We start from the raw sequence: 25,859 nt of genomic DNA on the forward strand, positions 1-25,859 counted from the left end.
ATATATATATATATATATTTATATCTAGGAGAATGATAAAGCGACCCAAATTTTTACAAAAGTAATCCATCCATCATCAAAATTTTGCACATGGATAGTACAAATCTTCTTCGTCATTAAGACCATAATCTATATTTGGATAACAAAATCATTATTTTGGATATAATTCCCAAAAATTCTCAATAGTTCCCAATGGCTAGTAATAATGTCTTTCTATTACTCTTTTCTTACTTACCTTGTAATTATGTATGTACTAAATTTGCTTCTTCATCTTATTTTAGTATATATTCTTTTCTAGATTGTGTATAGTGGATAGAGGAAATAAAATTGTACGTTCTATAATTTTTTTTCATTTTGCAATAGAAAGTGAAAAATATCTATGTACACCATTAAAGGGATATTTTTAGAGTATATAAGAAATGAAATATAGTATTGATGAATTTATACATAATCAAGGCTATGCCGTATGCAAATGATGGTATGACAAAGATCACATTGATTACAAGTGTGACAAAGGAGAGGTTTACTATAATTGAAATTTTCATACTAATAAATGAAATAGTGCAAGACATCTAACAAGATGCCCATTTATATTGCATGCTTGTTGTATATATAATAGTACTCAATTGCATTTGATTGTTTGAAATGTTCTTCACAACTATGGAGTTACTTCTTTTCTTTTTAGACCATCTATTTGCTTGCCGTTTGCAACCAATCAAAAAAGAACTAACTTCAGAATTGCTAGCGACAAGCATTCCACCAAAAATGTTGTTGCCTTACAAGAGAGTGATACTAATAGCAAAGTCATTCCACAAACTATTTATAATGAGTAACAAAAATTACATTGCATTGCACTTACTCGACAATCACTTATTATATGTCTTATAGAAACTTTATAAGAAGCTAATTACCATTTTACTTATCATTGTGATGATAAAAATAAAATTACTTGTCTATTTTTTGCACATTTTGATTGTATTCAACTTGCAAAAAAATACCATTTTTCCATTTTCATAGATTGCATATAAAAAATGAATAATTCAAAATATTACATATTGTAGAAATGACAAGTTTTAACACCTCATTTACCATTGATATTATTTTTTTCCATAAAGAAATAGAATCTTTCTTTTCTTAGGCATTAATCCAATTTCAGCAGTATATGGAGAAATTTGACCCATTTGCATAGGTGTTGATAGGGATTTAGCATTAATAAATGCCATTGAATTAATATTTTTTGTTTCAAAAGTATTAATTTGCATTTAGCATATATAAAAAAATGTATTAGCAAATTGCAAAAAATACTTTTTAAACAATGTAGAATTAGGATGGTATTCATTCTTTGCAAATTGAATCACTATGATTAGTGCATGTTTTGTAGAGCTTTTTGATTTGGAGTAGACTAATCTTTGGAATAAGTATATTAGGACAATGACAAATACATTAGGCCTATTATATAAGCATCAAATAAGAATTTTATTGAGAAGAGGAGATGTTTTGTCAATTAGTGATTTTCATCATCAATACTACTTAGTAAATACTCCTAACCACTTTATTCTAATACCACCTACAATTTCATTATCTTTTGAAAGTTTACATCTACTCGATGCTATTGTTAGTCAAACTTTTGATGTTTTATTTCTTCATCAAGAAGAGAATCTATATGAAAGATTAGTTGATCTTTCAACAATAACTGTATAATTAAAAAATCAACAAGTAAGTTGTATGAAGGGAAGACTTCAAGGAGCAAGAAATAGTAGAAGTGACATGTATATTAAAACATCCACACAACAATTTGCATTTTTAGTTTGAAACTATAGAAGCAAGAACAAGGAGACACTTTTGCATCAATTGTAAGTCAATGGGACATAATATCCACATATGTCCTACAAGGATAAATTTTTCCTTGCAATTATCTATAAATAATGTACAAATAGAATAGAGCTTAATAGTATGTTAATAAAAATATTTTAAAAAGTACTACATATAGTCATTTGAAAAATTATAGATGATTATTACTTCAAGTGATATTAATCATCAATTTATTTCATACTAATAAAGTAAAAATGATGTATCTAATTTCATTTCTTAATGAAGATTTATTAACATTTCAAAATAATATATACATTCAAATTTTGTTTAAATGATATTTGAATTTTATTTAAAAAAAATTAAATGAAGTTGACCATATAGAAAGAACATTTTATTTGAATTGTAATTGTAATGAGTGCAAAGAAATGGCCTATTGAAAAGCACAACTTGATCCTTGATTAGTTTTGTGACATCATCTAATATACAACACCTTCTGATGAACAACACATAAATATATATGTTGATGATAGAGCTAACTATTGCATCTGCAAAAAAGCCCCCATTGCTCCCTATTACACACTATTCAAAATCTTGCATACCTCCATATCCTTAGTAATCAACAAAGATCCCCCAACCATCTATATAATCTGTGCTTAAGATCCAAAACCTTAGATTTATAGCCCTGAAATGTCAAAATAAGGTCCTACTTTGCACCTTCTAATGAACAATAGATGGATTAAATCACTAACATGCCCAAAATTGAATTTCTTTCTCTTCTTCTCTCCAAAAAAACAAACACTTAAAGTAGCAGCCTAACAAACAAAATCCAGCAAAGCGGCTTGTGTTGACATGCCATATTTATTGCCATTCCATAGTTATTAGGCTAATCAACAAAACCAAATATACTACTCCTAAAGAGCATGAACTAGAAATTTATTATTACTGTAATGAAACCATTGACAAAAAAAAGTTTGATTAATCCAATTATTGATATAATAATCTAATGAAGAAGAAAACACAAATCAACAATCAATCTGTACTGCTTTGCAATATAGAATATATAATTAGAGAAGAACATGAACATGGTGAAAAATCAAGGAAATGAAAGCTCAACCCACACATGCACACAAATACTTGAAGAGATGCTACAATGGAAGAAACTTTCTTCTTGATCAACTATTCGGTAGTCATATTGTTGTTGTAAGTCAAAGTAACATCCAAAAATTCCTCATAATTACTAAGGTCCAAATCTACCTACTCATTCAACAAAGCACAAGATAATTTTTATAAAATTGCACGAGAATCAACTAGATGCAGCTTGTAGAATAACAATCTTAGAACACCTTAAAAAAATCATCTTGTCTTTTAAATCTATAAATTGGTCAGTACATATATATTAAAATCAAACTACAAACCAAGAAAAGTATAAAGTTTATTGACTTCTTGACATCTCTTGCCACAAACTTGCAAGTAGTCTTATATTTCAATAATGTTAATTATTTTTTATCAAAAATCAAGATTTTTTATTGCTCACCTCATCGCCATCATTTAAAACAAAGACTTTTTTATATTTGAATGGTGATATAATTCCCACATCAACATTCAAATAGAGATTTGGAGATGCACAAAATGAGACAAGTAGCATAAAAAAGCAATTACATTCATTTTAAATGAATAAATTCTAATTGAGTTGAAACAAATCATCTTTAACTAGAATGAAGATCAAATACTTTTGACTACTTCACATAAAACCACAATATTGAAAGAAAAGTCTAGACTTCATGAATCCAAAGACTATAACATGCCTTGCATAATGTTAATATTAGCTATAATATGTTTTATATAGATATAAGCTTAATAGAACAATTATAATATGTAGTTTTCTTAATAGAACAATTTTAATATGTGGTTTGCTTAATACCTCGTATCAATATACTAAGGACAATAATGAAGAGAGTAGCAATATAGAGAGAGGAGGGTAGCAAGGTAGCAATGTGGAGAGAGAAGGATGGTAGGTAGTGATGCAAAGAGAAGAGGGTGGCAAGGAAGCAATAGAATGAGAGGGCCAAGAGAATAAAGCAACTCCTCTTGTAAAGGAAGGGAAGGCCAACTAAACCGTCATCCCAATGAGAAGTGAAGTAATGAGATAAATTTGTAGTAGGTCCCTCATTCTTTTAAAGAAATGATTAGGATTTTATAATTAAAGACTATTGTAGCTATCATTATGGATGGCAATAATGAAGATTAAATTATTGTGATTGTAGATGAATGTGCTTTCTTTTCATTGGTTGCAAATCCAATGTTAGAAAAATGAATCTAGAAGTAATTATTTTTTCATGATTGTGATGATAGATGGGTTGCTTTAGTAAAAAATTGGGTTATTTTATCATTCTCATATATGTATCTCTCTCTCTCTCTCTCTCTCTCTCTATATATATATATATATATATAGAATCTAATGTTTTTTATGTGCTAAGCATTGTTTCAATTAGGAAATTGAATGTTTGCTTTAAAACAAAATTCTAATTGTTCATTACATGAATATAAAAGTATTTACTTATTACAATTATACATCATACTTTGTTATGTATAGGATCTTGATTATGCAAAAAGATTACATGATAATTAAACAACACATTAATTTATAATAAAATTCAGTTTTGGATGTTAGGATTTTCTTTACTAAAAGTACATTGGCCCACTTGATTAAGAAAAAAGTGGTTTTCAATATAAATATGTAAAAGAATAATTTTTGCACTTATATATTTTATAACTTTTGTAATTATAAGTTATGGTGAGTGATATCTTTATGGTTATGTAGCATGTATTTTATCCAGTTGAATTTGAATTTATCAAACTCTAAATATATATATATATATATATATTATTTAAATATTTTATTTAATTAAACTCTTAATTCTATGCATACAAGTGACTTATATAAAAATCATGGTAATATGGATTATGTTTTTTTAAGCTTATTTGTATCAACATCGTACCATATTTTCTAAGCTAATCATATATCCTATTAATTAATAATCTTTATAATGGTATTGTCCTCAAGATCACAATATAATATAAAACCTTATAGTTTATTTATGAATCAACAATCTTATTTGTTCAAAGAAATTGTGAGACTTTTTAATCGTTTTCCATATTACATATAACTAATATACTTGTATTATTGTATATAGTATTTAAGAGGATGTTGATATTCATTCAAATGGTAGCTTTACAATAGCATCCAATTGGTTGAAATCAAATTGCCATGATGTTGAGTGGTATGGTTAGTAGAGGTACAAATAATTTTGAAGAAATTCAATATTTATATTAGTTAAATTTATACTTAAACAATCTTTATAAATGCTCCAAATATTTTGATGATTAAACATGGCACCGTAATCCTTGGAATTGTGTTTATGGTAGTAAATTAGTGTAGAATTTGTGGAGGATATGGATGATTGGTTCATAGAAACGTTTTTCAGTGCAATTTAAATTGAATCATTTGAAAATATGAAAAATAAATGCAAGTGGTGTATTGCATGCTTGTAGAAACAATCCATGTGATAATGTATTGCATTATTTCACTAAAATCTTTATGTGTATACTTTCCTTTTATATATAGTCAATAACTATAATAGAATTGAAAAGTATTTAATTAAAAATTCATTTTCTGCATGCAATAAAAATCATTTCTTACTTGAAAGTCTAAATTATGTGATTTTGTTTTTTTAAAGCGAGAAGAATATAATTAATAAAATTTAATCATATAATTTATCATTCTAAATCTAACAGATACATGACAATGAGTACCATAAAATTATGTTGAAATGAAAAGGAAAAACACAATCTAAGCCTCAATATTATTTTCACCCATTTAATCAACTTAATTATAAATTATCAACAAACAATGACGGGACCATAGAAAAAAAGAAAAACGAAGGTTGGTAAACACTACTGCTCAGAAAGAATTTGAAAAGCAAAAATTGTTGTGTAAATTAAGGTCTTTGAAACAATAAAGCTCAGAAATTAACAGTATAATTATTAATTGCATAACAGCGACAACTAAAAAAAATCCCCCCCCCCCAAAAAAAAAACTACAAAAAATAATTCCCCACTAAAGTTAAAACCGAAAAGTAATTTTAAAGTTAAAGAATGAAAAAAGATTCATGTCCTCAAAGGGGCTAAAAGACGTCCACGGGCACTGGCACGTTAACATTTGGGGGTCGCACAACCACGCAAACTCACGTCTGTCCACGTGGCAGAATCCGGACACGTCATACGGAAGTGACGTCACGAATGAGAGAGTGTGAATGAGAGAGACCCGAGATTTAGAAGGGGGAAAATCGCGGGATGGATATTTGGGGGAGGGGTCACCCAGCCAAGGGGCTAGACTGCCACTTGGCGAATCCAGTGGCACTTGGCCAGTCCGAGTCATTCTGGCGTGGAGATCAGGGCCTTTGCTGTGGCCACCCAGTCAGCTCCGCTCAGCTCAGCTCGGCTTCTTCTTCTGCTTCGTCGACGTCGTCGTCGTCGTCGTGGATTTGCAACTCGCACCCACCCACCCACCAATCTATCCCACCAATCTAACCCACCAATCCACCCCCATGCAAGTGAAGAAGATTCGGACCAGGCTCTCCAGGCTCTCCACGCCCATCCCGATTCCGATGAATGCATCCTTCTCTCGCAAGTGGTTTCTCGAATTCTCATCCTTGCGCTTAATCCTACGGCCCCTGGTGGGTTCACGACGGGATCTTTTCCTGGCTATGGCGTGGACGCTCCCGTGTGCGCGGCGAGAGTGTGTTGTGTTGGGTCCGCGAAAGGAGTTTGTGCTTTTTGAGTGCATTGGGGGTTGAGCGAGAGGTTTTTTTCGTAGGTGAGAAGGAATTGGAGTGAGAAGTTTTTTTAGGGGAATTTGAGTTTCGTTGCGATGTTTTTGTGCATTTTGTGTGGGACACAAGGCCGGGGAGGTTTGAAGTGCAGTGAATGCGGAGAGACGTGTGGATTACGGTTGAGATCCATGTTGTGGTGTAGCTGAGAGCGTATTTTCTGCCATTTCCGCCACTGAGATTTTTGATGATTTTGTGGGCGATGATGTCCAGTGTCATTTCAGTGAAACAGATGACAGTCGTGTGCTGTGTTCTTTTGCATTGAGCCTTGGACATGACTGGAGCTGAGGTAGCTGCCTGATCGATAAGGTGACCTTTCTTTTTTGCATTCATGTGTGCACCTGAAAATTTAGAGAGATAACCAGTAAACGGCATCATTAATTACGGCTGCAGTTACACGTGGTCATACCTGAAGCAAGTTTTACTCGTGTCTTGAAGAAAAACAATTTACACGAGGGTCTTACTGGTTTTAATTTTTGGCAAACCGAGAATCAACGGACGTCTGTCACTTGAGTGTTGTGGCCACTATATTACTGCGGGGCAGTTCACTGAAGTAGTTGAAGAGCATGGCTCAGATTACAGCAGCCTCTGCGACACATGCTTCTGTCTCTTCGGCTGGTATTTGCCTGGGCATTGCTCCCAACAGCCGTTTTTCCAAGCCATTTCTAAGTCGCCAAATTAGTAGTGATCGAAGCTTCAAGGATCCTGCCCTTATTCAAGTAAGCCCTCGTGTACTCTTCTAATAATTTGTACTTGGATCTGTATAACAATATCGTCTTGAATAAATTTCAGTGGTTTACTGAGAATTAAATTCACATCATGTGAGAAAAGAGGAGCACAGAAAGCAGTTCAGAAGAAAGGTTAATATGTCTCTGTCCTCAATTGATACAATTTATTCGTATTAGCTCACATAGCGGGTTAATAATAGCTGAACCTGCTGATGTAATGAAGTGCTTATTTCACTTGATTGAGGTGAGATACTTACGAATTCGACGTTGGGCTGCAGAGAGTGACATTGTCCTCAACTTCTAGGCTCCGAAAGCTGCCTATAATACGGGCCCAGAAAAATGCAGGTGCAACAGATCTTGCAGACAAAGTTAGCGTGGATTCTACCGCTCCTTCAGGGGCCTCTCTTTCAAAACCCCAAGTAAGTCATGATACAGGAGGTGCATGTTTCGGTTCACATTGTATACAGTGTTAGACAGATACTTCAGACAAAGTTATTATGCTTAAGATTTCATTTTTGATTGCATTTGAACGCATTTGATAAAATGCAGCTGTAGTATGCTAGCACGTTTTCATACCGAACATAAATTGTACCATCATGTCTCACTCTTTTTTTCAGAATGGAGGTGCCACAAAGCGGGTGGGATTCTCAGCTTGGACTGAACCCCTCGCAGGGGTACTACAACACTTCAATGTAGATCTCAATAGCGGACTCGGTGCTGACGCAGTGGAGAAGCAGCGCCTACGATTCGGTTGGAATGAGCTTGAAAAGGGTGAGGCCAAACCCTTCTGGCTCCTGGTTGTGGAGCAATTTGAGGACACATTAGTGCAAATCCTGCTAGCAGCAGCTGGAGTTTCATTCCTCCTAGCACTTTCTGACTTAGACAAAAATGAATCAGCGGGAGTGGAGGCCTTCACCGAGCCATTAGTAATACTGTCAATTATTATCCTCAATGCTGTGATTGGAGTATGGCAAGAACGGAAAGCTGAGAGCACATTAGAATCTTTGAAGGAGATGCAGTCTGAGTCCTCCCGCGTTTTGAGAGATGCAACCGAATTCAGGGACGTTCCGAGCCGGGATTTGGTACCAGGAGATATCGTAGAGCTAAGAGCAGGTGACAAAGTGGCCGCTGACATGCGAATTGCTATGCTTAAATCGGGAACTATACGCTTGCAGCAAGCTTCTCTTACTGGAGAAAGCCAACCCGTGTTAAAGCAAGCCGAGGAAGGGGATGATGATGAAATTGAGTTGCAGGGCAAGCTTTGTATGGCATTTGCGGGCACAACTGTAACAAATGGGAGCGCTGTGTGTGTTGTAACTGATACGGGCATGAACACAGAAATAGGTAAAATTCAGTCTCAGATTCATGAAGCCTCTCTAGAAGATTATGATACGCCCCTCAGCCGGAAGCTCGACGAATTCGCAGACTTATTAACGAAGGTGGTGGGAACCATCTGCATCGTTGTGTGGCTGGTGAATTATAAATACTTCGTTTCTTGGGAAATTGTCGATGGATTTCCTACAAATTTTGAGTTCAACCTGGATCAAGCCACATATTACTTTAAAGTAGCAGTGGCACTTGCTGTGGCTGCCATTCCAGAAGGCTTACCGGCAGTTATTACCACTTGTCTCGCTCTCGGTACTCGTCGTATGGCTGAAGAAAATGCGATTGTGCGAAAGTTGCCTTCTGTGGAAACTCTTGGCTGTACTAGTGTAATCTGCTCAGATAAGACAGGCACTTTAACTACCAACCAGATGTCGGTTGTGCGTTTGGTTGGTGTGGATACAGAGGGCTCTTTGCGTACTTTTAGAGTTTCTGGAACTTCATACGATCCTCGGGATGGTGAAATTATTGATTTGCCGGAAAGTCTTGATGCAAATCTGCAGTCTATTGCACAAATATGTTCTGTTTGCAATGATGCCGGGGTTCAGCTCCAAGATGGTGTTTTTACAGCAACCGGAATGCCCACAGAAGCAGCTCTCAAGGTACGCATTATGGCATGAATTCTAGCATCTGAAGTTTGTGGCCAGAAGTTATTTCTCTCTCGTACGTTCATGTTCTTCTTTGACATGTTCATCAACTTCTCTCCATTCAGGTATTAGTTGAGAAGTTAAAAGTACCTGATGCACGTCTACAAGAAGAAATATCTGCAGAGAGGTTGTCGGCTCCTGAAAAATATTCTATGGGGGTGTGTAAATATTGGGCTGAGGGTAGTCAGAGGCTGTTTACGTTAGAGTTTGACAGATTGCGGAAGTCAATGGGTGTTATAATTAAGGAGCAAGGCAGTGATACCGGCAACAAACTTCTAGTGAAGGTACCTTTCTCAGATTACAAATTGTATTTACATTTTGTAGGTTTGGGTTGTTATATTTGTGCAGATTGAATTGTTACATTTTTCAAGATTTTCTTTCTGATAGCATTTCCGTTTACATAGAATGTAATTAGATTAACGCGTTAGATACATGAGATAGCTATAGGTAATGCCTCAGATAAACGTAATATGTGGTGCTCGTTATTGCAGGGAGCAGCAGAATGTGTTCTGGAGAGATGCACCTCAGTGCAGCTCAAGGATGGTACCATCATTCCACTTTCACCCAGCTTTAGGCAGGGGATAACTAGTAGCATTGAGGGAATGGCATGTCAGGGATTACGAGTTCTTGCTTGTGCTTTTAAGCGCGACCTCGGTAGCATGTCCGACTACAATGGACCAGAGCACCCAGCCCACCAAAGACTGGTCAATGCTGATAATTACTCATCAATTGAAAGTGAACTGACCTTTGTGGGCCTAGGCGGTCTTCAGGTATGCTATTCTTTCGCCTAAAATTAAACGGCATTGCTTGTTTTCCTCTATTCTTGGGCACACAACTGTGTCAGTACAATCAAAGCATTGAATGGTTTTGTGGAGTTACAATCGGGGTTAGATTAAGCCCAGTATCTGAAGTTTAATTCAACAACTTATGATTGCTTTGTTCGATACAGGACCCCCCTCGGAAGGAAGTGAAGCCCGCAATTGAGGACTGTAAAAAAGCAGGCATCAGGGTGGTCGTCATCACTGGTGATAACAAAAGCACTGCAGAAGCTATTTGCCGAGAAATTGGACTCTTTGCTGAAGACGAAGACTTGTCTCTTAAATCATTGATCGGAAGAGATTTCATGAAGCTGTCATCGAATGAAAGAAGAGAGCTTCTTCTTGGGGACAGAAACAAAGGTTCAGGCTTCGTTTTCTCTCGCGCTGAACCAATTCATAAGCAAGAGATCGTCCGTGTGTTGAAAGCTGGGGGTGAAATCGTGGCTATGACTGGCGATGGAGTGAATGATGCCCCTGCCTTGAAGCTCGCTGACATCGGAATTGCGATGGGAATTACTGGAACCGAGGTAATCTGCACAACCTCCCCATATTCGTTTACTGTAGGGCGTCAGATAATTTGTGAGATAATTTACATATTCGTTTCTCAGCATCCTTGGATTATTTGCTGAGCAAAGTAGTGTATCTGCAAAATTTCCAACAGGTTGCAAAGGAGGCCAGTGACATGGTCCTTGCAGACGATGACTTCGCAACGATCGTAAAAGCAGTACGAGAAGGCCGCTCAATCTATGACAACATGAAGTCCTTCATTCGCTACTTGATCTCCTCCAACATCGGCGAAGTAGTCTGTATCCTCCTCACAGCTCTTCTCGGATTTCCACAAGGATTAATCCCAGTCCAGCTCCTCTGGGTAAACCTCGTCACCGACGGTGCCCCAGCCACCGCTTTGGGCTTCAACCCTCCTGACCCAGACATTATGGAACGCCCTCCCCGCCCCTCCACCGACGGGCTCGTCAGCGGGTGGACTTTCTTCCGCTTCATGGTGATCGGCTCTTATGTCGGCCTCGCAACCGTCGGTGTCTTTGCTCTCTGGTACCTAAACGACACCAGCTTCCTGGGGATAGACCTCTCAAGCGACGGTCACTCAACAGTAACATTCCACCAGCTTTCCCACTGGGGAGAGTGTTCCTTGTGGCCTAATTTTCGTGTCACTCCTTTCACGGCCGGTGACCGTATGTTCGTCTTCGGAGACCCCTGTGACTACTTCTCCCTGGGGAAATTGAAAGCCTCCACTTTGTCCATGTCCACTCTTGTAGTTATCGAGATGTTTAATGCTTTGAATGCCCTCTCAGAGAATAATAGTTTGTTGACAACGCCCGGTTGGGTGAACAGGTATCTGCTAGTGGCGATTGCAGTATCCATGGGGCTGCATTTTGCCATTTTGTATACTCCGTGGTTGGCAGATTCGTTTGGAGTGGTTCCATTGAACTTGAATGAGTGGTTGCTAGTGGTGGCCATTTCTTTTCCAATTATCCCGTTAGATGAGTTGCTCAAAGTTATAGGGCGACAGTTAGCGAAGAACCAAGCAGAGGAGAAACTCTAACTCTTGGATTATTTTGTACCATTACAGAGGCTCATGTGCAACTGTATAAATTCAAACAAATGAAGCTGTTACTTTTTTCCTAAGCATGATGATTTGAGTAGAAGGTTGTGGATCATCCTTAATTTTTTTTGTGTCCAGTTGGGTTTGTCGAGGCATGATCAGGTGAGAAAAGCTCGAAATACTGAATCCCTAGGCATGGCGAATATTTGTGTCCCAACAAACCATGCATGAGTACAATAGTCTGCTGTGGCTAAATAACAACGATGCTTCTGAAAAAGTAATAAGACAACAGCTCGTTATCTCCACAGGAGTAGGCGTTCACAACTAAAAACTATTATAAATTTTTTTAATGAAACAGGAAGTTAACAGTTCCTACTATCCGCTTTAGATTTCAGCCGTGATATTTGAAAAAAATCTTTTTTAAAAGTTAGTATTTTCACCCAAGACGGTGAAGAGCATATTCTTCTGACGATTTGAGCAATTAAAATATGAAACACGTCTTTTGGATTTATTCGACTCTGAATTATCTTATGACTTGTTTGAAATTAGTCCTATCTTCTCAGTCATTACAATTTAAATTCAGTCTACAGAACAGCCTTTCTGCAATTATGTGTTCTTTGTAAAAACACTTAATCTTGAATCCTTAAAGGAAGAGATTAAGGAATTAATCCTTGTTCCTTAAAACACATTAAAAATTGATAAGTTTTTGTGTTTGTATTTTAAATTGTCCAATGACAAGATAATAAATGTCAAAATGTGCAAACCTGTCAGCTAAGTCACTAGTTTTACTTAAATCTCTTATTGAAACAAGTAATATGATTATTAAAAAAACAAAACGTTGAATTCGTATTTGATGGATTGTTGGTCAAAAGTTCACAATACTAATGAAATCGTGTCAAAGGTTTCATACGTTTATATGCTTATCTTGTGTTCTATATTTTTTCCGAAATGATCAATAAAAAATATGCTAAAACTCACAACTTGATTTGCTTGGTCACTACCTACATGAAACAAATCTAACCACAACAGCAAGAATTCACACAATCTATTAACTGTATTCCAAAAAAACACAAATTCTCTATGAGAAGATTCGACCAATGACGGCATTCACAATCTTTTCACACCGATATAACGTAATTCCACCAATAAATCACATGAGAGTGAGCAAAAAAGACAGAAAAAGAAAAACAGAAGATAAATGAGAGGGAGAAAAGGAAAAGTGGTTTTGAATTGAAGAATGCAAAAGAAGAAACAAATTGGAGTGTAAAGGAAATGTTTCCTTGCAGACATGTTACACCTTGGGATGGCTCAACTCAAGGGATGAGAGCAAGCAAGCAGCAGAAGCAGCAGTGGCTGGCTGCTGCTACTGCTGCTGCTGCTACTACGGGAGGTGCGAGAGTCTGGCGGTGTCTGTATTGAGAGTGTGAAGGTTCCGAACACACAAAAACTATGCTGACAAAATCCTAAAGACGATATCGTTGATCATCTCCTGCCCTGCCTACGTCGATTTAAATGTGGGACGAAATTGAGGGATATGCCTGCCTGCCTGCTTGTTTGTCTGTCTATCGCTTTCTCTGTCGCTATCTCTACGCCATCGTTAGCAGTAACCGTCAAGCTTGCTCCTGCTGCCTCCTTCCAAACATGCTTCTGTACAGAAACTATCACCTGCAAGGTGGAAGTCTACTTGCCCTCCCACCCCGCCCCTTGTTACCCCTAAGCTTCGGTTGCCTACAACCAAGCTTTGACCTCGCAGCTAATCAAACAACATGAGAGAAATCACCAGCAGTAATAAAACTTCCAAAAACTAAGAATACACTGAGCAATGCAAACTGCTGGGTAGAAATCATGCCCCGGACTGAACCACTTTGGCCTGTTGGGTGACTTGCTTCGCAGACTCGGATTGGAAGGTGGGCTGAGAGAAAGTGGATGGGTCTGGGGTGTACCCACCCCCGGGTAATTGTTGCAACGCCGCCACCAGGCCTGTCGAGGGTGGAGCTGGAGACGAGGCCGCGGAGACGGCATTGCCAAACACGGCTGCAGCTGCTTCCAGGACTGCGGATGTTGGGGGCACAGCACTGGGTGGAGGGGGAGGCGTTTGCACTACAAATGGCAGGGATGGCGAAACTATCGGAAGCTTGGCAGGAGTGGGAGGTTTGGGAGGGATGGGAAGCTTTGAAGCCGGCGGTAAGGGCATTTCCTCTCGTCTGACTTGCTTCACACCCGGTGCGATGTCGTTCACTCTTGATAGAGGCACAGACAAGCCAGGACCGAATACAACACCGCGCAATATCATGTCTGAGCTTCCAACTCTGACGCTTAAGAGATAGCCCGCGTCGAAGGTTCCATCCAACACACCAGTCACTTGTTGCCCAATCATGGACACATCCACACTAGCTGGGGCGACTTCCACACCTTTTCTCTTCCTTTGCTTCCTCGGCTTCGTCGAATCAGTACCAGTTCCTGTTGCTTTTTGGGATCCCACAGCGTCTTTTGCGCTACTCGGCGTTGGTGGTAGTTCTGATTTACGAGGCCGTCCCCTCCGTCGCTTCACGGGTGGCGCAGCCGGAGAAATACCCGCAGCGTCGCCTTCCATCTCGAAACGTCCCGCAACGAGCTCTCTGTTGGTTCCACCGGAATTGCTTGAAAAGAATCTGATTTGAGCAACACTACATGTTAAATTCTAGATATGCAACGCCTTTGCTACCATGGTCCTATCATAACTCATCGACTGGACACATTCTCTCTGTCTTTGAGGAGACACTCGAATCTCCGACGTGAGCTTGATTCCTCACTCAGTTTACAATGCGTTCCCGTTCGAAGTGATGTACAAGTCTTCCTCTCAAAATTATTATTCTTATTATTATTATTTTCAAACAACAACAAAAAAAAAAACCTCAAGTCGATTCTTTCACTGTCTCGTGATGTACTCTCGTTCTCTAACCTCGCGGAAGCCAGGGCGAGAAAAGGAGGCAGTAGTTTAGTAGAAGAACAAGGCAAACTAACTTTGCGCGCTACAAACTTCAGGAGCCGGAAATGTCCATAAGGTAGGTGTGCTTGCAATGAGACCACGAAGACTGCTACGCAACACGGAAACCAGTAAGGTCCACGAACAAAAGAGAGTATACGTTCAAACGACCAAGCCACCAGTCTCCTATTGCGAAAGCCAACGCTCCTAAAGTCCACGAACGCACAAAACCCACAATCCTCAAAACCCAGGAATCTGCCGAGGGAGCATTTTCAACGCAATAAGATAAAGCCTGATACTCAACCCTCCGTGAAGCACACCGACGTTATGGTGGACCTCCCCTAGACTGGCCACTTCTGTGACAATCACCAAAAACTTGACTCAAAACCCACCATCCGGGACATGAGACACTGGTGTGCACAAACCTCCAGGAAAAACCAACGGCAATATGATTCTAGTACTCAAGACAGTCCACATGCACCCAAGCCTGGCTTTATGGTGGACCACCTCTGCAGCCTCCAAGGCTTTGACACAAGTCTTCAGGGAATCCAGATAAGCAAAAGAAGGGCGTTCGTTGTCAAGACGAGCATTAGTGAGTGTCAACCCAAGGCTTAACCTCACACAACCTAGCTTACAGGTCAAGTCCCCCTCCTCAGACACACACACACCCACTCACTCACTCACTCAACAGCTAAACCAAACCCATTCCACCGTCACCCGAAAACTGTCGACTCACGCACACACAAAAAAAAAAAAAAAAAAAAAAAAAAAACATTCTCACGAATACATGTTGCAGAAGACAAAACTAAACGCAACCCAAAAAAAAACAACCAAAAACCGAAGTGCGTAAACTTGGAATGAGTTGGGGTGGGGGAGGGGTGAGTGAGTTGGGGGGGGGGGGGGGGGGAGGCGTGTGAGAAAGATCGAGAGAGCAGAGGCAGAGAAACTATTTTCATTTCGCACACAAATATGTGAAATAGGTAAGTTGAAGTAAACTAACCTTTCCCCACACAGGCAGCCAAAACTCGAAAACTGGACGAGAAAACTGAAAAATGATCTTCCAGGCTGCAACCCTTTCCCCTTTCGTTTCCCCCACTTCCCTTCCCTTACCCTTCGTTTCCACTTTCTTTCTGCCTCTGTCTTTCCTTTTTCTCGCTGTCTGCTTCTGCTTCTCCTTCTTCCTCAGCCAAGTTGAGCTTCACCTTCCTCCAAAACCTGGCTGCACTTTCCCTTCTCTTCTCCCCCTTTTTCTTCTGTGGGTTTGAACAATCCCTTCTATCCCAGCGCTACATTCATAACCGTACCATACCGCAGCACCTCGTTGTGTATGAGTAGCAGTAGTAGTAGCGGCAGCAGAAGCAACATCAACAACAACCCAGCTTCCAACACCATCACCATGAATGAGCTATGTAAAAGAAAAGGAAACAAAAAAATGATAATAAAATGGTGGGGACACGCCTATGCGGCTTTCCTCCACTACGCTCCAAATAGGCGTTTGACTCCCCAACGTTTCTATATATTATTTCTTAGGGGGGCTAAAATCCCACTGTTTCTGTCGCGGTCTCTATTCTTTCGCCATTTTCTCTGCCGTGATGATGCCCTCTATTCTCGGTGCGCTCGATGGTTTTTCGTTTATTAAACTCGTTCAGAAAGCAAAATGCCCTCAAAACCTGGAATCTGCGAGAGGGCATAATCAATAGGGAGTAGCTAAAGAGGAACGAGGAAAGGGGGAGTTAAAGAGGGTGAAATTGCATGGCGGCCCTCGGAGATGGCTCCCCTCACGGTCTTAGCACCAACCACCCTCTTTTTCGATCTCTCTCGTTGTCAACTCTGCATTGATAAACTTATTTTTCCTACCATGGAAACTTGTAAAAAGGTTGTGTAACTTGCCACATGTTAGCCCTTTTCTGGCCAGAAATTCCTGGGGTGCATGGCCGGATGCCTCGAACCCTGCTGTGCCCCTTACCCTCTTCTTACAGTCATGTTTCTTTTTTTTTTTCATGAAAAATCTGCCACGATGTTTCTTGACAGCGCCACCAGCTGTTGCAACACTTGCTGAACACTGCAGTTAGGGAGCAGCACAAAGCGAGATGAGAATTCACGTCATTTCGATGTGTTTGAGATGCTTTTTTCCTACGATCATGGGTGGGTGGGGCTGTTGTCGCGGTGACGGGGGGAGGGTAGCATTCGAACGCACCGTCGCTGAAGCTTCAGGTTTCTAGAGAGTGTCGCTCTACACTTGTCGCCACTCATTTCTTGTTGCGAACCTCCAGGCAGCTCATTCTTCATTGATGATTCTCCAGTCTAGTGTTGCAGTTTGACTTCGCTGGTTCATGAGATTGCAACCGCGTTGACGACGCTGCGCATTGTGTTTCGTGTGTGTGTGTGTTTTCTTCTTCTTGTTGGTACAGATGAACTCTAGTAGTTGCTTGCAGCACCTCATGAGCTGCCACATTTCCTTCACGCGGCGGTTGAATTTGGGAAGTTTGTGGATTCCGATGTAATTTGGATTGTGTTAGGAGGAATCTGAGGCTATGGCGGTGTTGTAGCTTCGTAGGCGCTGCGCACCAAGTCCTGTTGGTGTCTTGGTGTGTGACTTATTTCGGTACCTGGGGAATTAGGTTGTTGTGAATTCTAGGCGATGGTGTGATGTTGAGTGAACTTTTGAATGTTCCACAGAGTTGCAGTTTAGGTTTGTTTTTAAAAGTGTTTGGGTGCGGTATCGGATACTAGAAGAAGGCGCCTTTGTTGTGATCTCGACCGTCTATGTCTTGGATTGGGAGTTCGTCTAGTGTTTGAACTTGTCAGGCGTTTCCCTGTGCTAAAATTACAGGACTGTTCTTTGGGAATTGTTCGTGCACTTCTGTTGTGAATTTGTTTGTTTGCTTTCGAATGCGTTCGCTGTGGATGATCGACTTCTTTCTCTGACAAGCAATTTTGCTGCTGTTTTGAAGCTTTTTTTTTAAGTGAAGTGGTGTGAGCTTAGTTCGGGTAGTAGGAGACTGGGCTGGAAGCTTAAATTTTCAGTGAACACTGCCTTTCACATGAGGAATGAGTTTTAGACTCACCTCCTGGTTTGGCCATCTTGCAGAATGAATTGACGCCGATAAAGAAATTTCTGGCCAACTGGATGAAGAAACCCATTGGGTTGCTTGCAATGGTTGATTTAGAAACGAGGGTGTCCTCTTCATTAAAAACAGGTGCATTAACAATATCAACCGATGCTGCTCAACTCGTCGTAGAGCCTGTGATCAATGCTGCACCTTTCCTATTAGCTAGCAATATACTCATGGCAGATCTCCCTTGGAAAGCGTCTTAGCCACTTTGTTTCGTCCTGATGCAATAACGTATATAGATTTGCTTGAATCTGATGGATATGCATCAACATCCTTATGACTATTCGCCATATTGTAGTGGGGCTTGATGCTTTGAAATTGCGACCAGACGAGTTTTGTGCTAGTTTCTGCCTGGGGTCATTGGAATGACTATGCTCGGGCAATGAAATGTTACAACAAGTAAGTATGCATTGAGTGACTACACGCCAATCTCTTTGGTCATTCTGTAAGTTTGGTATTGGGTTCCAATTTTATAGAGTACTTAATGGCGTTCAGACATTTCCGTCTGTGGTACGACTGTACGCAGTAGCTGTCGGATTGCGGGTGTTTACTTGGTTGGATCCTGGCTCCTGCACTTCGCCTCTTCTGGGAATTCATTACTAAGGTTCTAATTCAGTTGCCCAGTTTTTAGATTGAGGTGATCGAGGTTGGAGATTTGAGTTGAAATTACTAGTTCCTCATCCTTTCTCTTCCCTTTGCGCCAAACATTACGCCGAAGTTCCATGCGTGTAGCCAAATGCTGTGCACTATGGTTATGCCATCCACACCAACCTGGAATGCAGATCAAGAGAAATGCCAAACACGAATAGGACTTGGGGACTTATTTTCGACCAGTGATGTAATGGGCGAGGATCATCATGATGTGCAGGTTCACCTTTCCTCTTCTAATTCATTCTCTATTGTACAAGCACATATTCTCAGCATACCATGTTTCTATTATGTTGTAAAGTGGTAGTAAAGCAATTTTCACCACTGGGAAGTAACAATCTGCGAGTATTGTGGCGTACGTTTGTCTTCTTCCAAATATATAGGCATGGATATGATCCTGGAACGATCATAATCTTTCAGACCAGATTTAGTCTTAGGGGATGACATTTGGTAATGAAAGGGAGTAGAAAGTAGTGTAGGTTGGAGATCAGGAGATATAATTTGCTTGTTAAAGTATTTCCTCAAGACAATATATCCATGATGAGGTTTACGGCTACTGCTGCAAACTACTTGTGGGCAAGTATCTTAGCAGTTCTTTGCGCATTTTTTGCACCATCAAAGGGCAGTAGATTCAGTTAAATTGTCAGCAGAAGTGAGCACTGCAATTAGGCAACAGTTCATCCACTTAATGTGATCGCAAGCAACAATGTCGATAGTTGCTTTGAGTGCAGTAGGTAGTTATTGTGAGCTTTGGGGTGTGCACAGCTACTTCAATATGTGAAATCCGAATTATTCATTGTATTTGGCGAGTGAAGGCTATCATAGTTGCATTGATATTATCTGAGGATGTGATGATTCTGGGCCAGCCGCGTTTTTGAAGGGGGTTTACTCTAGTGTTTTATCCTCAGTTTTCGCATTTCAATGCAACTTTATGTTCGGTTACTACTGAATTTTCTACAGTTTGATTCAATAAATGCTGAAACTTCCGATTAAATGCAATAGTCTGAAGGACTTCCGCAGTGTGAGTGTAACTGTAGTCCTTTCTTTCATTTCTGTTTGTGCTGTTTTCATGTTCTAAAAATGTAACAGTCTGTATATCGTAAGACTTGCCATACAGTCACCTGCTTGAAACTCGCAATTATAAGTTCTGCTTTATCTGTGACGCAGTGTATCCTAAATGAACTGTTGTCGTCCATATTTTGACTAACTTCTAATCAGCTGTTTATCACGATGATTCATGGAACAAAGTCCTGCGTGGAAAGGGAGTGTATACAGACGGAACTTTGAGGCCAAGACCTTACAGGTACCGTTGATGTATTTTGTCTCAGAAAGAGAAGCTGGTTATTATTCACAATCGTGTGCTATTCATGCTATCTTATCTTTATAGGATTAGAATTCGATCCCTGGTTCAACAGGTTGTCATTATGAGTAGAGTGTATACCTGCTACAAGTTCATGATTAGTTGTATCTCCTTGTATAATTTGCCAGATTATTTAGGCTCCTATTTTCAAATTATTTGACTCTACTTTGCCAGGTGTAAAAATACTGTTTTCAGTGTATTCTGCTTTGGCAATGATGTTATTGAGGTTATGTAGATAAATATGAAGAGAATGTTAATGCTTTTAGAAATATACGTTACCAAAAATTCTATTTGGATTCTTTTCGTTCTGTCAATTTGTAGTGTTTATCACACAATAACTGATAACGAATGACGCACATTAATCACGAGACCCTTAACCTGTCCGTAGATTATTGTCGCAGACATCAGAAAACTGCTGGAAATTGATCCAGTAATTGAGCTAAACTGGCCTCTATTTTCAATCTAGGAATCACCTTGATTCTCTATCTCTTGCACCGATGGTCAACCTTTTTTTTTCTTCTTGTTTTTCAAATCTATGACACCCTAACCCTAATGGTCTTGGTTGAAAAGTGTGTGCGCATCCTGAATTCTTTAAAGCTCACAAAATCTTCAGATCAACGAGATAATTAATGAATTAAATTCTGAGACTAATTATATTGAGCCTACAAATAATAATATCCTTCGTTTCTAAGAAACCTCAATATTTCAGCAGAGGTAATATGTAAGTAAAAAGTCATTGCAGGTGTATACTTAAACTGTAGACACAAATAGTAACAATTGCTTCTGATACCGAAGATCAAAGTGATCCACTATCAAAGGTGGGAGGTATGGAAGGGTATGTCGAGTCATGGAAGTTTTAATGACGTTGGAGGAGCAACCTCTACTTTGGAGGGTCCTCCAATAGAGGCACCGGATGATGAACATGAACCTCGAAGCAGAAGCCATGAGCTAACTTCTAAGAGCGTATGGAGTTGGTAAATTGCCTGTACTTTGTGACTAGTCAGATCAAAGGGTTTGGTGTCACCTCTCATTGCTGATATCATGAATTTCATTGGTCGGAATAGCTCTAATATCTCTTTCTAAGTGTATCTTTGAAGTGAACTCAGACCAGATGGTTTACAATGTCTAGAAGTTGCAACAGCTCAAGCTGAAGATCCTTCAGCTTGGTCTTCAGTGATAGCAAATACTAATAATAGGAGTAGATTATTGAAGGGTCGTAGATTCCTCAACGTAGGTGAGTTGTTGCGTGATGCAGTCAATCTGTATAATATTGAGAACGTGCAAAAGAGGTTCTAGACCATGGTAAACAGATACGGGTTCTAGTTATGCAAACGAATTTCAAATTTATTTTCAATACCATGACCTTGAGATTGGCATCAGAGGGAAAAGTATGTGACTTGGCAACTGTAACAAACCAAGAGAAATTGGGTCAATCCTGTCGGACTGAGACATTCTTTTCAAGTCTCATCAAGTTGCCTCTGCATGTGGAGTTGCTTGGAGTCTAACTATACAATCGATGGACAGAAGTCCGTTGATAAAATGAAATGCAGGTATTTGCGGCGGACAATGACATACCTTTCAACGCTGATTGGTGAGTAGCCTCTCACCCTTATAATCAATTTAGGCTCACCTCTTATAGTTTTCTTAGTAGTGAGAACGATGATGACTGAATGTAGATGGATCTGTGAACCGTATTAATTTTCACTAAGAAGTAGGTTTCATCACTTGTATTCCTCTCATAAATCCACTCATAGCCTCAGTTATCTCGGCTACATTTTGAAGTTGTTGATGGAGAGGAAACCTTGATGTCTCTTGATAATTTCCTTTGAGTTCTGGAATTGGCTAAGCTTCGTGAAATTGGATATTTGGTAGTCTGGTATCGTCTTTCACCTGCAACAAAACAAGGCCGTTGGTGTGGCTAGCGCCACATCTGCAGTCCTTACTGCGTCATTCGTTGTCTAGCAGGACGAATTAAAACTGAATACCGAAAGAAACTCACTCGCTGCTTAACCTGGACGTTATCAACACCTTATTACTTTCCTCCTCTTTCGATGTACCAAATCTCGAACTGGTCACGTGGTTCCAAGTTTAAGGGATAGATGTGAGACTGAAGTGTCAACGTTAGGACATTCTCTTAACTAACATGATGACAATCTACTCGTAGTGTCGGGTCCGCCTTTAAGAAACAAGTTCCTCCTTTCATATCAATGATACCAAATTCGGTATCGTTGATGACTGGTAACAGGTGGACATGCATCAGAATTTAGAACAAATTTAGTCACTGCCTTTGTGATTGACCGTTATAGTACAATCGTAAGATGTTAGCAGCTGGGTACCTAGTACTCCCCAATCAGTTGGAGTGCATCATGTTGTTTCATGGCCTGTACATCCACCCAATCCAAAATCTAGGTCGCGGTAGTAACTAGCTCCGATTCGTATGCGCCCAAAAAACGAGATATACACCGTCTCGTTTCCACAGATTGCAGTTTGGACGCACAGGCACGATGCCGTGGTAGCTACCACGTCCAGTTGTCTCCGCCGTCCTCACCTATTTGAAGACTGGCTGCCTAGGCAAGAATCTGAGTTCACTCCCCTTGCAATCTATCGATGCCAGTTCCCTTTTGGTGTGGCCTGCGTTTGTTGTTGTGCAGGCTTGTCATCGTGAAGCGGCGCAGCTTATATTGCACTCAAACTGAAAGCCTTCAAGAGCATCGGAACTCTTCGTGAATCACGTCAATGGCCCTCTGCTTCGACAATGGTCGCTGTCCCTGGTTGAGCTGCAGCTTAGTGGAAGCTGGATCAGCTGGAGAGGCTTCTTCCTTGAATGGCATTTCTGCTGTCAGTGCTCATGGCAACAGCAAGTCGCTGCAGCCTGATGAAGATGTCACATGCTTGCTCCAGGCAGATGCATTAGCTGGAATTAAAGGTGCTACCTCTGCTTATCCAAAATCCAAGAGGTCAAACAGATCTGTGGCGCGTGTTCCTGTGTCATTAAACTGCAAATCTCCAAGCTGCGTTTTGGGGACGGGGACGGCCACTCCTGATCGCGTATTCCCGATGTCCGACTTCGCAAGGGACATTCTGCATGGCTTCGGTGAAAACGATACCCCTGCCGTAAGGGAATTCAGCGCACGCGTCTGTAAGCTCATTACCACACATCTTCCGGCTAGTTTATGAGAGTAACCAACTGTGAAATGCAAAATAAGAGCGATGAGAATGTGAAGGTGGTGATCAGGAAAAGAATGAACACTTGTCATGTCGTTGACGGTCCATAGACGTTAATTGTATATTAGTGTTTACTGTGAGCAGGTAAGGGCTCCGGCATCTTCAAAAAAAATATGGCACATGGGCGGGAGATGTATCACGGGGATCCCAACATGCAGACATTTGGAGCTCCATCGTTGGACAAGAGGATGGATTTGTTCGCACCCGAAGCCATCAAGTTTGGCACTCTTTCTGCAGAACTTGCAATTAGCAACTGGGGCGGGGACAAGTCCAAAATCACTCATTTGATCACATACTCCACGTCTGGCATGACGTCCCCAGCCCTTGACATGCAATTAATCAAGGCTCTCGGCCTCCGCCAAACCGTGAAGCATTTCTGGGTGTCACTAATGGGTTGTCATGCTGGTCTGATTGGTATCAGAACTGCCGCGGAAATCGCCCAAGCAGACGCTGCTTTCCGCGTCTTAGTTGTGTGTGTGGAGATCAATTCTGCACAAGCGCAGCCCCTCAACCCTGCTGGCCTGCAAGACCTGAACAACCACGTGGTTTCTATCATTTTCGGAGACGGCGCCGCAGGTGTGATTGTAGGGACACAGCCCACAGAACATGAGACACCGATCTTCCAAGTCGACCGTTGCTTTACTTCATACATCCCCGATACAGATCACCATATTACGGTAATGTACTAAGAAAATCTTCTCCCATGTGTTGCATTCAATTCTCCTTGCAATCTATTGGATTCTAGCATGTTTGAACTGACATTCCGTTGAACGACCATGAGGTTATCATTACAGGCCAAACTGTCGCAGTCTGGGCTTAAGGCTACTCTCAACAAGAACGTGCCTTCAGTTGTGGGCTAGAATTGTGGCAAGTTCGTAGAACTGCTCCTTGAGGGAACGGAGCTCAAACCTGATACTGTTAACTGGGCGGTGCATCCTGGAGGCAAAGCAGTTGTGGATGCAGTGGAAAAAGGTTGCAGCTTGGTGCCGGAGCAGCTCCGATTTACAAGGTATAGTCAATCAACACCAACATGATGGCCCGAGGGCAAGGATCCGTAAACTTGGATCATTAGTTTGCAGCAATGCCACATTTGTACCTACTTAAAAACTGTAAGCTGTATATTCATCTATGGCCGTCTACTGTTTGATCGACATGGCAGATATATTTTGGAGAATTATGCGAATATGAGCTCCCCCACCATTGTGTTTGTTCTGGATAAGCTACGAGACGAAGCGCAAAAGCTACCAGCTGAAAGCGAGCACCTGATCCATCCATGAACGGTAGTGGTGGGGTTTGGTCCTGGGATGACGATGGAGGGCATTCTGCTGAGGAACTGCTAGCAATTGCTTTTTCTGGTTTGAATGGAAAGATTCAATGGCAGCTGGTGGATGATGAGACACACGACGAGCTAACCCCTTTGTTTCCTCACGGATCTCTCTCGAAGTCAACGAATCTTTCTGATGGTTTCCTACCCAACGTGATCGCATGTTGATAAAATGGCACAGCTACCAATTCATCTGTGAAGATTTGAGACCGCACGACTGTTTCTCTCACCATGAAAACAGTTGGACTTGAGCAACCGGTTTCACAATTTCAACTCCATTCTGGCACCTCACAGTAGTCTCTTAGTAGTGCAGCGAATACGTCACTTAGCCACCCCTGTTTTTTGTAACAATCGAGGCAAATACGTAGAAAATCACTAGCTAAACACACAGAGATTAGCGCAGCTCCTGATAACCTTGAAGCAGATTCTTGTACACACCCAAGGGCTCACAAGGAGTGGATTCTACGAGCTGGTGAACCTGCCTGCCTGTAAGCAAAATGTTTAATTCAGTATCCTCTGTCAACGTATACATTACTAATCTCACATTACTGGTAAGGGATTTGTGTGATCTAATCGCACACAGAAATTTCAGCCTTCTTTTCAAAGCTATTTTCTGCATGTTATTCATGCAACATTCGGTTTTGATTTTGAAACTTACATAAATTGCTGAGAGATGTGTAAAATGGGGTCTTGTCTGCGTCCGTGGATCCTATGCTGCTGGAGGCTAATAGAAAAGAGAATGTCAATTATTCTTGTTATTTTTATTATTTCCCAATTCATTTTTTAAAGAAAATGATCTCTTTTAAGTACTTTCCAAAGCAGGTTGTAAACAGCTTCACAGTTTCGGCCCCCCGTTTTTTTGTACCACTGCGTCTTAATTTTTTTTTCTTTCCAACTTGTGTTGGAAATACTCGATGGTACCATCCTGCAACATATGCTTGTCTGATTTTATTTGCTTTATTTTACATCGTGTAATAATTTGATTGTCAGTTGGTCAGTTCATGTCCTTGCTAATTCATTTAGTGATTAATCATTCTTGTTCACTTTGTGATTACATTTTGGTGACCTATGTCTTTAGTTTCCAATATGTAAAACTTGAGAACACATATATTTTCTCCCATGTATTCAACATTGTTAAAAAAATTTGGATTCATTTTGAATGATGGTGTGGTTTAATAATTCACTAGTGTAAATTACTTTAGTTACAATATAATTTAAAACTTTTTGAAGTAAATTTTATAAGTATTCTGTCTAAAGTTAATTCAACTTCATGTGAAACACGCTACAATGAAGGTATTCTCTGAAATTTTAAAATACACATGAATAAACATGTAAATATATTCAAGTACATAAAAAATTGCTATGTAAAAAGATTAGTTTTAA

At 40.1% G+C, this 25,859-nt stretch overlaps 3 protein-coding genes across 13 annotated transcripts; 2 read left to right on the forward strand and 1 right to left on the reverse strand.

The window, feature by feature from the left end:
• The first annotated feature begins 6,377 nt into the window (after positions 1 to 6,377).
• LOC112282415 (calcium-transporting ATPase 1, endoplasmic reticulum-type) lies at positions 6,378 to 11,921 on the forward strand. 4 transcript variants are annotated; one of them, XM_090249004.1, is made up of 9 exons: positions 6,414 to 6,688; positions 6,915 to 7,010; positions 7,277 to 7,420; positions 7,708 to 7,848; positions 8,047 to 9,414; positions 9,525 to 9,743; positions 9,951 to 10,229; positions 10,409 to 10,804; positions 10,939 to 11,921. In XM_090249004.1, exons 5-9 carry the CDS (start codon positions 8,443 to 8,445, stop codon positions 11,836 to 11,838), a joined length of 2,766 nt encoding a protein of 921 aa, XP_090105130.1. In that variant the 5' UTR covers positions 6,414 to 6,688; positions 6,915 to 7,010; positions 7,277 to 7,420; positions 7,708 to 7,848; positions 8,047 to 8,442; the 3' UTR covers positions 11,839 to 11,921. The 4 variants fall into 4 exon arrangements, with proteins under 4 accessions (XP_024375732.1, XP_090105119.1, XP_090105130.1 ...); XM_090248993.1 differs by having other exon boundaries at positions 6,410 to 6,688; positions 6,915 to 7,420; XM_090249003.1 differs by having other exon boundaries at positions 6,414 to 7,010.
• A 1,116-nt stretch (positions 11,922 to 13,037) lies between these two features.
• Positions 13,038 to 16,166, reverse strand: LOC112282468 (uncharacterized). Of its 3 annotated transcripts, none has more exons than XM_024520074.3 (2): positions 15,804 to 16,166; positions 13,038 to 14,489 (listed from the first exon to the last, which is right to left on the reverse strand). In XM_024520074.3, exon 2 carries the CDS (start codon positions 14,429 to 14,431, stop codon positions 13,682 to 13,684), a length of 750 nt encoding a protein of 249 aa, XP_024375842.1. In that variant the 5' UTR covers positions 14,432 to 14,489; positions 15,804 to 16,166; the 3' UTR covers positions 13,038 to 13,681. The 3 variants fall into 3 exon arrangements, with proteins under 3 accessions (XP_024375842.1, XP_090105171.1, XP_090105162.1); XM_090249045.1 differs by lacking the exon at positions 15,804 to 16,166 and adding an exon at positions 15,311 to 15,683; XM_090249036.1 differs by lacking the exon at positions 15,804 to 16,166 and adding an exon at positions 15,229 to 15,683.
• A 134-nt stretch (positions 16,167 to 16,300) lies between these two features.
• Positions 16,301 to 25,003, forward strand: LOC112282421 (chalcone synthase). Of its 6 annotated transcripts, none has more exons than XM_090249029.1 (6): positions 16,699 to 17,017; positions 17,895 to 18,003; positions 18,702 to 23,066; positions 23,237 to 23,829; positions 23,947 to 24,161; positions 24,312 to 25,003. In XM_090249029.1, the coding sequence occupies exons 3-5, from the start codon at positions 22,664 to 22,666 to the stop codon at positions 24,010 to 24,012; spliced, it is 1,062 nt and encodes a 353-aa protein (XP_090105155.1). In that variant the 5' UTR covers positions 16,699 to 17,017; positions 17,895 to 18,003; positions 18,702 to 22,663; the 3' UTR covers positions 24,013 to 24,161; positions 24,312 to 25,003. The 6 variants fall into 6 exon arrangements, with proteins under 6 accessions (XP_090105132.1, XP_090105135.1, XP_090105155.1 ...); XM_090249025.1 differs by lacking the exon at positions 16,699 to 17,017 and adding an exon at positions 17,027 to 17,391; XM_024519996.3 differs by lacking the exon at positions 16,699 to 17,017 and having other exon boundaries at positions 17,031 to 20,901; positions 21,452 to 21,518; positions 22,579 to 23,066.
• Positions 25,004 to 25,859: the final 856 nt, after the last annotated feature.

This window comes from Physcomitrium patens, chromosome 1, assembly GCF_059467195.1.
Source record: "Physcomitrium patens ecotype Gransden chromosome 1, ASM5946719v1, whole genome shotgun sequence".
In the NCBI taxonomy this organism is placed as follows: Eukaryota; Viridiplantae; Streptophyta; class Bryopsida; order Funariales; family Funariaceae; genus Physcomitrium; species Physcomitrium patens.